Genomic DNA, 10,714 nt, shown 5'->3' on the forward strand with positions numbered 1-10,714 from the left:
AACTGTATTCTGTTACTAAGCAGATTTAGCCAGCACCTTCTACTTCTGAGTACCACGTCTGTCCTCTAGGGTCACACGAGGTCTACTTCTAATTCAGAATGACAGCCCGTCCAGTATCTGCGTTCAATTAAATCATGTCCCTCAATCCATGTTTTCCCTCCAGGTCAAAAAAAAAATCTTGGTTTTCTAGCCATTTCTAAAAACAGTGATGTAGGTAAAGAGTCCTCACAAAGACGAAGCCCTTCTGCGCCCTGATGCGTATCCTACATCCTGCCCCTTAGAGAGAACACCTGCACCCGTCACAGAGCTCGCAGTCCGCCCGCAAGGCAGGCTCAGCACCCTGGCTGCCGGCTGCTCTGAGCACTCCTGTGCGTCCGTCCTCAACCACGTTTTCCAGAACGCATAAATTAATAACCAGTAAACAAACGTGAAGAAATAGCAACAAACCAATGTGGACTATTTTAAGGCACTTTTCAAACCAAAGGACCCCTGTTCTCAGTCTTTTGTTTGTTTGCTGGTTTTGAAGGGCACGGCCCCCATGCGGGGAACGAGTGCGGCCTTCCCCAGCCAGAGGGGGCCCACTCCAGGGCGGCCATGTTGAGGACGAGCCTGACAAACCGTATCAAGGGCCTCCCGCTGTTTATACCCTTTGTCAACTTAAAAGTTGCGGGGAGGGGAAGGCTACATGAAAATAAATTATATGCTTATTTTATACCTGTATCTATCCACATCTGTATTTTTGACCTAGAAATTACGTGCCTGGAAATACAGTCTAAGGGGGGGAAAAAAAAAACCCTAAACCCAGAAAAAGATGTGTTCAAAGACCCTCATCCAGTAATTTAAAAGAGGGACTTGCTGGAAACCACCTACACGTCCAACGGTAATGAGGGGCCCAGTTCAATTCCGAGGCCTTCACAAGGCGAAGTAAGATGCTATACTGGAATGCAGCGATTGGAAACAAGAACAGGAAACGAAAGCGTATATGCATTGCGGGCCTGTACGTGTCCATCTGCACAGACAGAGAAGGAAGGATTCCAAAATGTTAATTAACTATGCGTGTTTTAAAGTGACAGGATCGGGGTAATTTCTTTTCTCTATTTTAACCCAATGCTGCGGGTTAATTAAACACTGGAGAAAAACATTGAATTTTAAAAACACAAAAGAGATTTGCTTCCCACCGCTCCCCCCACCCCCACCACTGCCCTGCTTTTCCTGATTTACAGACTCCTCGGAGCAGGAATGGCGCCCAGCCCCCCGTTCTGTGAGCCCGGCTGCTCAGACGAGGCTGTGGACAGCCTGGGCATCTCCAGTCCTCCTCAAAGTGGAACCACACGCACTCCCAGGGAACGGCGGCCACCCCTGTCTGCCAGCTCACACTCACCCCTGTGACCTTTCAGCTCGAGATCACTGTGGGGACAGGTTGCTTCCCATGCGGACCTTGGGATCATCCCATCCCATTCCGGGGGAAGAGGGGACATTGCTGCCCAGGACAAATCTATTCATAGGGAACATCAAGTTGAAGTGCAATCTGACAAATGACTCAAGTCTGAATCGCCTGGTTATTAAGATCTCAGAGTGGGAAGAGGAAAAAGCCTGCGTTATCCAAAGGACATAATGGGACATTTAACAGATTTTTTTCAAAGGGCAAATGAACAAACAAACTCGCCATTTACGACTCAAATGAAGTAGGTGAAGAATGAGCTGCTTATTAAAAATGCTGCCTTGGAGAAAACAAACCAAGAGACTTGTTTCTCCCTAAATAGATTGCAGATATTCTTAGTTTCCAAAATGATCTGGAGCCCAGGAGGATGAGATCAATAACATTCCCTCTCTCAAAGACAGCAGATGGCCTGAGCGAAGCATAAATACCTGGGAGCGGCTCGCACTTTGAAGGTGGGAGGAGACAGCTTCAAGGCTGACAGATCTTTCGCCAGAATGTGGCAACGAGCCCTCCTTTACCTGGCCGGCTAGGCGGGATTCAAGACAACCCTAACCAGGAAGACTGAGGGGCCCAAGGCCCAGGACCCAAGCACCAAAGGTCCTCCTGCACTTCGTGGTCAGTACAGCCCCCGTCCCCTGAGAAAGGCTGAACAGACGCCTGGGGGGAGGCTCTGCTCGTGGGGGAGGGAGGCCAGCTAGGGGCTAGCGGGAGGAAGGGGCTCTTTCTCAGCGGCACAGCCTCAGGCCCCCTGTTGTACGCACAGGCCGAGGACAGAGAATCGGAGGCCCGATGCCACCAGGCTGGATAAGGCCTCCCTTGTCGCTCCGCAGGGCTGGATGGCTAACAGATGGGGCCTCTCACTGGCCCCACGGGTCCGCGAGCCCAGCGAACCACACGCTCTTCGTGGTCCTAGGAGACAGCATGATTTAACCGCTCATGGCCCTTCCGGGCTGTCCAAGGCCCCCAGCAGAAAACTCCCGCAGCCGGAGGGCCAGGCTCGAGGGCTCCCCACCACGTCCTCCGCATGAGGCCGGGCGCAGGAGTGCTGCTGTGCGTGCAAAGGGACGGCACACATCCAGTCAAATCCACCAGTCCAGAGGCCAGGAGCGACAAGATGCACAAAATTCAGAAGATTAATACAAAAAGTAAATGAAAAACGTGTTTACTCATTTGCTTTTCCACGTTAACGGATCCATTCATTAAAGCTGCATCTACACCAGCCGAATTACCTGGGTGAAGCAGCCGCTCTCCAGATCCGTCCGAGGCCACGCCACCCATCCAGATGGGCCATGTCAGCACGGATCCCAGGGCCCGACTCGGGACTAGAGACATCAAAACATGCCCGACGTGCCCATGCAGACAGACCCCCAACGGGAGGAAGCCTGCTCACCTGGCAGGGCCCTCAAAACCCCGTCCGGCAAAGGGGCTCCGACAGGGGCCTCCTCAGGACGGGGCAGCCTGAGCACGGCCGGGAGCTGTTCCTGTTCTGTAGTCAGCACACAACACGAACACTTGCTCTTACCTCTGTTTGCTCTATGGACTCAAGTCGGTCACCTCCCTGGAAACCCGTGCGGGAGAGATCAAAAATGGTCTTCTTCAGGTGCTGGTTGTCTGCATACAGTTCCTTCACCAGCTGTATAAGGTCACCAACCTGGGAGATAAGAGCGGAGATAGAGCGGGGCGCCACCAGCCGGCCTCAGAGTCCCCGGGCCCTGGCCCTGCACACAGGCCTTCCCCCTGGGCGCCACCGGCCGGCCACGGCATCCCTGGGCCCTGGCCTGCACGCAGGCCTTCATCCTGAGCAGACGCTTCAGCATCACAGTCATGGAGACTCGACAGCCTGATCCCAGCTGTCGGGCTACACGGGGTACAGTGTTCTAATCCCACAGCCACCACCTCAAGGCAAAGTGATCCTGTGGTAAGCCTCCATTTCCCCATCTGTGGACTGGGCTACTGTGGGAACTGAACGTAATCATGGTCACAGTGCACTGATGACCTTGGCACCACCTACGTGCCCCACGAGTGACAGCTGACACGATCTGTCTTGTACTTGGGGCCCTCTAGAGGAAGAGCCCCCGAGACTGACAATTCTGAGACTGCGTCAGAGTCTTTTATAGCATCGACCTTCTTCTTTGTCTACCTATCTAGCAATGTCAGTACTAATAATCGTCTTCAATTACAAAGCAATCTACAGCTACGAAAATACTCCCACAAGCTTTAGTCATTCATTCCTTACGAAACTCCTGAGGAGGTGGACAGGCTAGAATCACTATTCCCATTTTACAATGAGGAGCCACTATACAAAGAAGTTCATTGCCCAAGTTTCCCCAGCTGGGGACATCTGGGGGCTTACATGACATATAAGGATGGCCAAAGTGCCTAGCCCCATGGGGAAGGGCAGCTGCCCACACAGAGGCAGAGCGGCCTGGAGCTGAGCCCCCAGAGTCCCCAGACAGGGCTTGCTGGACTGGCCACAAAGGCCATTCACAGACATCGCCTTTGCTCCCTGAAAGCTCCCAGTCCCGCTGGCTAGTCATTTCGCAAAGACTTCCTAATGGAGTAACCGTCAGTTCTTCAGATAAAGTGGGGAATCCCACCCTGACTACACGCAGCAAATGTCCATTACAGCAAAACATGAACACAGACTGGACCCAACCCTCGAGGCTGCAGTGAGAATAAAACAGTCTGACTCTACAAATATCTGCTAAGTGCCAATCAAGTGAACTGCGTCCTGTCCTTACACACTGCCACAGGTGCCATCAGCCATCCCCATCTTCCTTGTCTTTGCAAACCAAGATGCCTCGGGGCTCCTTGCGCCACTCCTCCCAAAATACTGAAAAATTTTAATTTCGCCTTTCGACTTTTTACTTTTAGTACCTTACACCTACTTCCTTTTTTGCTGCCGAAAAAGCCCCACCCCCCGCCCACACACACACCTAGACAAGCTCCTATTCATCCTTCAAAACCCACTTCAGGCCTCAGTCCTGTTGAAAAGCTTCCTCTGATCAAGTGAGCATCCCCCGACCGCCAACAATTAACCTTTCCTCCTCTGCTACCTCTGCAACCTCTACCTTGCACAGCCGCCTACGTCAGCGACCCTCACCCTCCACGCTGCAATTACTTGTTCACATGTCTGACTGCTCTGCCAGAATGTCAATTATTCCAAGGCAGAAGCTGAATCTGTCACGCATATATGATAATTTTATAATAAAGTACAGTCTCCTGTGAGCTCACATTTCCCACTCTTCTCAGTGGCTCTTAGGATCTTCAAACACTAAACCACTCTAATCACACAAACAATCAACAGACTGAGAAAGTTGGTTTCTAGTTTTAAAACAGATTCACTGAACAAACCTGGACCTTTGTTCTCTCACAAAGCAGGTATTAACTCCCCCTGTGTGTGGTTGGTACTGGAAAATCAAAAATAAATAAAAGGCAACCACTAACTTTCAGATGCTCACAACCTGATGGATGGGGACACAGATGAGTAAGCAGATAATCCCAGGTCAGTACGAGCAGGACACGAATGCAGTTAGGTACGAGAAGAGACGAGAATGACCTGAGGGAGGGACAGAGAGCGTTTCCTAGAGGAGATGAAGGCTAGGCTGGGCCTCAAGCCTGAGAAGCAGGGTATCGGGCACGAGGGAGGGCTCACGAGGTAACACACACAGCAGGAGCATGTCCAGGCCGGGAGAGAGGGAAGAAAGGGGAGGAAAGGGGCTTTCACAATCTGACACCTCAGGATCAGGAACCCAAGAGACAACAAATAACCAACAAAGCACTGAAAGGGCCAATACCTTTTTCTTAAGTTCTTCTTGAGAAAAATGTTCCACTTGAAGCCGATTGTGCTCTTCAAGGCAAATACTCAGATAAGATGTTTGATCGCTATAAAATGAAAATGGTTCTTCTGCAAAAAAAAAAAAAGGGGGGGAGGGGATGGAGAGAAAAAGAATGTTAGAAATAGATCCTTCCAAGACCAATCCCAGTACAATCTGTGTAAGGCAATTTGAATTGGGAGAGGCGGGGGAGGGGGCTGTCACAAGGGGGAATAAGTACAAATAGGGAGTTTAATGTACCACCTTTGGAGCAAAAGTAATTTTCCCTCTTTCTCTACAGGCTGACATCTCAATGTATGGTTTCATCACAGGCTGTAGGCGTTCACTGTGGCCTTTTCTGATTAAAATTTGCATACAAAGTGTTGCACCCGGGGACCATTCTGAGTGGCACAAGCAAATGGTGATTTCAGTTTAAATGGGGGAGGGATTCTGTTTAGGTAAGAATGTGGGAAAATCAGACATGACCCTACCCTCAAGGGTAGCGCTCCAGGGAAATAGATGTGCCCGATGTGTTTTTCACTGGCCCCAGAGCCCTCTGTGGTCATGGGCATGCCAAGTGCAGAACGTGGCTGCTAGATCTAAGGAAAGAGAATCTCTGATCACCTACGTCAGGGTCTGCTTCCTCTGCAGCAAACGTCACATCCCTGTGGGGCGTGAGGGGTGGTGAGGAAGGCACAGAAGAAGGGCAGGCTACTTACTGAACGACATATGTCCACAAACACAACCTCATCTAACGATCTGGGCGTAAGAGTTGATCTACCATATATAGTAGAAAGAGCTACATTTCAAAGGAAGATATGCTGGCTCGAATGTGGGCAAATCAACGGTCACCCCCAACCCAAGCTTCAGTTTCTTCATTTGTGAAATGACAAATAGATCAACACCTACTCTAGCCAACGGGATGAGTGTCAGGATCAGAGATGAGAAATTAAGTGCCTGGTGCTGTGCCTTGTACACAGTTAGGTGCTCCGGAAATGTCAAGCGCACCACAGCCATTACCCCACTTTTTACCACCCGTGCCAGGCACCTGGCTACAGGCACAGAAAGGAAGAAGAATACTAACCCAGACTCTAGGGGGCTCAGATTCTAGCAAGGGAGAGGGCCAAGGGTTGTTGTAATGAGCACAGCAGTGTAAGGACCACAGGCCCCTCACCCCACGTCCCTCCCTAACGAGTCCATCTGTGGTCACGGCGGTGCTAAAGGCAAAGTCCAACACAGAACGGCAGCCTGCAGGCTGTGTGCCCATGCGGTGCAGACTGTGCAGTGGGCGCCCTGGTAGGCAGAGCCCAGACGCTGTGGGCCATGCGGGCTATTCACCAGAGCAAGGGGATGGCAAGGCCCTCAGGTTACATGGGTCTAGAAGTACCAAACGATGAGAGCACGGTCAAAGCAGCAAAGGGGCCACCCCACGGCACACCCTCTGCACAATGGACACGACTCGCTGGGCCTTTCCACGGAGGTCAAAGCCAGATGGACACAGACTGGGAGAGCTGGCGTTAACACAGACCCATCCCCCTAGTTAAGCTCTAGGACTTTCTTAAAGTTCAGCCAAGGCCCTCCATGTGGAAAAACCTAAGGGAGAGACATGCAACCGAGCACGCACCTTCCCGCCGCCGAACTTCACTGATCTGCTCCTCCAAGGTCTTTTGCAAATTCCTGTACGAGAGCACGTCCTGCTCCAGCTGCTTCCGCAAAGCGAAGATGCTGTTCAGCTCAGCCTGCAGGCTGTTGGGACTTTGTAAAACAAGACACCAGAATTTTTATTTATTTATTTAAATTCCAGTTAGTCGACACATAGGGGAACACCGGTTTCAGGTGTGGAATAAATACGGTGATTGAGCACTTCCACGCATCACTCGAAGACACCAGAAATTTTTAAAGAGACCTCTTTGTGCTTTAAATTACAAAAGCCGGGGCACCTGGGTGGCTCAGTCGGTTGAGTGTCTGACTCTTGATTTCGACTCAGGTCATGAGTTCGAGTCCTGTCAGCGCACAGCCTGCTTGGGATTCTCTCTCTCTCTCTCTCTCTCTCTCTCTGCCCCTCCCGCACTTGCTCTCTATCTCTCTCTCTCAAATAAAAATAAACCCTAAATAAATAAATAAAATGCAAAAACCAGCAAGCCTCCCTTTGATTGTTATGTCATCAGCGGTTTTCTTTTTTTTCTGGTTATGAAAGTAAATACATGTTTATAGAAAATTTAAATTACAAAAGTATAAGAAAACAAAAATTACCGTGATCCTACTACCAGTTAACATGTGGCAGACTACCTTTCTTTTTTTTTAAGATTTTATTGACTTTTAAGTAATCTCTAATCCCAACATGGGACTCGAACTCACAATCCCGAGACCAAGAGTCGAAGGTTCTACTGATTGAGCCAGCCAGGTGCCCCCAGGCCGCATTTCCTCCCAATCTTTTTCCCTGAGCGTTCACTCTTACAAGGTGAAAATAATACTTGGTGTAGGATACTGAATTGTGCATTCCTCACTTAAATAGTTCCCTACATTTTTGGAAATTATTTGCAAGCACTGCTTTCAGTGACTGTGTAGTACAAATCAGGTGAACTTCCCACCGTTTACCCCAACTCACCCTCTACTAGTGGACACTGGGGTCATTGCCAACTTTTTACTATGGGTATAAACAGTAAGAAATAATGTAATTGCCCAGAATATTTCCCTGTTTGGAGGAACGCCTCACAAAGGCTCAGGTGTGAATGGGGAGGCTCGTCACCTGGTACCCATGCTTCAGAAGCGGGGACAAGTGAGACGAGCAAAGGTGTCACTTCTGAAAGAGGTAGTACCGGGGGTAAAAGTGACAGGCACAAAGGAAGTAAAAAAAAAAAAAAAAAAAAAAAAAAAAAAAAAAAAAGAAAAGAAAAGAAAAGGAAAGGGAGTTGACAATAGGAGGGAGAGAAGTACCAATTTAGGGGCCAACAGAACTGCACGGTGACAGGTCAGCCCCGTTCACACACGCCCAGGGGAATGCACAGGTGTCTGGTCTCACGTTGGGGTCAGCGCAGTGCGGTGTGACCTGCACAGAGAGCTTGCGTGACACCGGCAGCCCAGGATTCAGAAGAGGCCCTGAAAACGCACACCTCCCAGGCTCTGCGGGCTCCTGCGGGCGCTGGCCGACAAGCTCCGGCAGTCAGCAGTGGTCCGTCCACGTGCTCGTACGGCAGCCACTGGCTACCGAGCCGCGGAGCGGTGGCCAACGGTCTGGGGAACGGAGTGCTTAATTCTTCTCAGTTCAGATGTAAACAGTCCCGCGGCTCGCGGCCACTGCCNNCCTGCGGCAGTACAGACCCACGGGACGGGCCCCGGGTTCCTACTGCCGTGGCAGCAGGAGTGCCCCCAGCTCTCAGAGGAACAGAGACCCCGGCCAACGTCCGAATAACAAGCGCTGTCTCACTGAGCATCTGTGCCTAACGCCTCTTCACATCCAGGTTCGATTCTTAAGACCAATTCCCAGCAGTGCAATTACTGGGCCAAAGGACATGAACATTTTTGGGGGGGTCACATATCCACGCCCCACGTCGGGCTTCTCACTGCCAGGGCAAGCCTGCGTGGGAGTCTCTCTCTCTCTGCCCCTCCCCCATTCACTAACCCATTCTCTCTCTCTCAAAATAAACAAATAAACTTAAAACAAAAGTATATGAACATTTTTCGAGACTAGCAAAAACACATTAACAAATCAGGAAGCCTCCTTCTTTAAATACTGAGAAATACCTCGCTCTCTGTCCAGCGTCTGACCTTTGCTTCCTTAAGAGGGTCCATCGACACCTTGAGACCGTGTGCAAATATTTAAGAACATGTGGATTTTTCTAAAGGGAGGGCCCAAGAGCTCTCGTCAGATTTTCTAAAGGCCCTCGGCCCCCAAGACGGTTAGCATTAGCAGCAGCTGCTCCAAAGGTCGGGGCCTTAGACTCAAGCCCCACTCTCCCGCGGAGATTTCCGCCAGCTCCATCCCTCGAACCGCGCACATACATCAACATATATCAGAAGGAAAATAAACCACTATGTCTAACCGTCTACACTGGCCACTCTGACGAGGGTTCGCTGTGAAGCAGACTCCCTCCTGCAAGGGAAGGGCCCTACCCACAACCGGTGCCTACTTCCGCTCCCAGACCATCATAACCACCAATTTGCAGGGCTGATGGGAAGCCTCACAGAGGTGTCACCGCGCTCGCTCGGATGCAGCCGTGCTGCGGGGACATTTCAGCAGGAGAAAGAAAGGACTGTTTGCCGAGGCTCCTGTGAGGAGGGCGGAGGAAGCGACCGGCTTCCCTCCCTCTTCCGTGTTCTGACAGGGTGAAAAGTACACGGCTGCCACTCCCGCAACTGTCGTCTACGTTTCCCTAACTCCAGGGCCTTTTCCAGGCGTCAGGGTTGGTGGAACAAAAGGTGTTTCAGTGTGGAGGTTCCTCAGGAAACTAACAATAGAACTCCCCTANCCTCGGGCGAGTCCCTTAAACGGCCAGAGTCCTGCCTTCCTCATCTGTGAAATGAGGCTAATCCCTTTCCTTCAGGATTATTCTGAGGAGCAAATGAGAGCTGCGTGGGAAAGAGCGCAGCACACAGCCAAACACACACCAGACAACTGGACTTGCATTTCCCCCTTCCATGTATCTGGGCAACTCCCGGACAGAAAGAGGATATTTACAAGCCAAACTTCCTGATTCTCGGGAGTTCCAGCAGTGACTCCCATCTGGGGACGATTAACCTCCCGAGAGATATCTGGAGGCACTGTTGGCCCACGTGCGGGGGCGGGGAGGGCGCTTCTGAAACGGAGCAGTGAGAGCTGAGACAGTGCCAGGCAGCCCCCACTGCGCAGGACCCAGAGGCCGCCCAGGTAAACCGACCTGGCTGACTGCCCCTCGATTCCCAGCTTCGCTCTCCCTGCCCCCAGCGCAAACGCCCGGCTGCCGAGGCTTCTGGGAAAGGCCCACTTTTACAGAGTGACGCCTACTCCCAGAATCTCATCAGCATGTTTCCATTTTCTCTAAATTCATTTCAGATCAACTAATCTGAAAATTATCTCATCTCTCAGAAGACCAGCCAGGGGTGGGGAGAGGGGGGAGCCCGTCCACTCAAAGCTTCCCGCGTGGCCATTCCGCCCCAGCCACAGTGACGGGCACGGGGGAAATGGAGCCGAGCGAGACAGGATCCCACCCGGAGGGGGCGCAGGGCCCTGACAAGGAGGCAGGCCAGTTACAGACACGTGCCCAGAAGGTGGCATAGGCAGCCGTGAGGGCAGAGCACTCGCGACAAGCATCCTGGGGCCAGCCTCCTCACGAGGGGAGCCCTCCAGATGAAGCCTCAAGGGCCTCTGGGAGACAGAGGTGGGCTGCGGAAACCGTGCGAAGGCAGAGGCGGAGGGCACGCAGCCCAGGCCCTGGTGAAGACCGCTCCAGCCAGAGTGAAAGTCTTAGAAGGAGTGGGG

At 51.6% G+C, this 10,714-nt stretch overlaps 1 protein-coding gene across 3 annotated transcripts in view; it reads right to left on the bottom strand.

Annotated features, from left to right (window-relative positions):
• The window catches only part of CDK5RAP2 (CDK5 regulatory subunit associated protein 2), a 166,169-nt gene that overhangs the window by 70,373 nt on the left and 85,082 nt on the right, over positions 1–10,714 (bottom strand). For all 3 annotated transcript variants that reach the window (XM_077769943.1, XM_077769941.1, XM_077769942.1), the window contains 3 exons: positions 6,881–7,011; positions 5,239–5,348; positions 2,964–3,092 (listed from right to left, as the gene is read on the bottom strand). In XM_077769943.1, the coding sequence (XP_077626069.1) occupies positions 2,964–3,092; positions 5,239–5,348; positions 6,881–7,011 (370 nt within the window). The remainder of the gene's footprint in view (positions 1–2,963; positions 3,093–5,238; positions 5,349–6,880; positions 7,012–10,714) is intronic.

Source organism: Crocuta crocuta, unplaced genomic scaffold (genome assembly GCF_008692635.1).
Source record: "Crocuta crocuta isolate KB4526 unplaced genomic scaffold, BGI_CrCroc_1.0 scaffold95, whole genome shotgun sequence".
Taxonomy (NCBI): domain Eukaryota; kingdom Metazoa; phylum Chordata; class Mammalia; order Carnivora; family Hyaenidae; genus Crocuta; species Crocuta crocuta.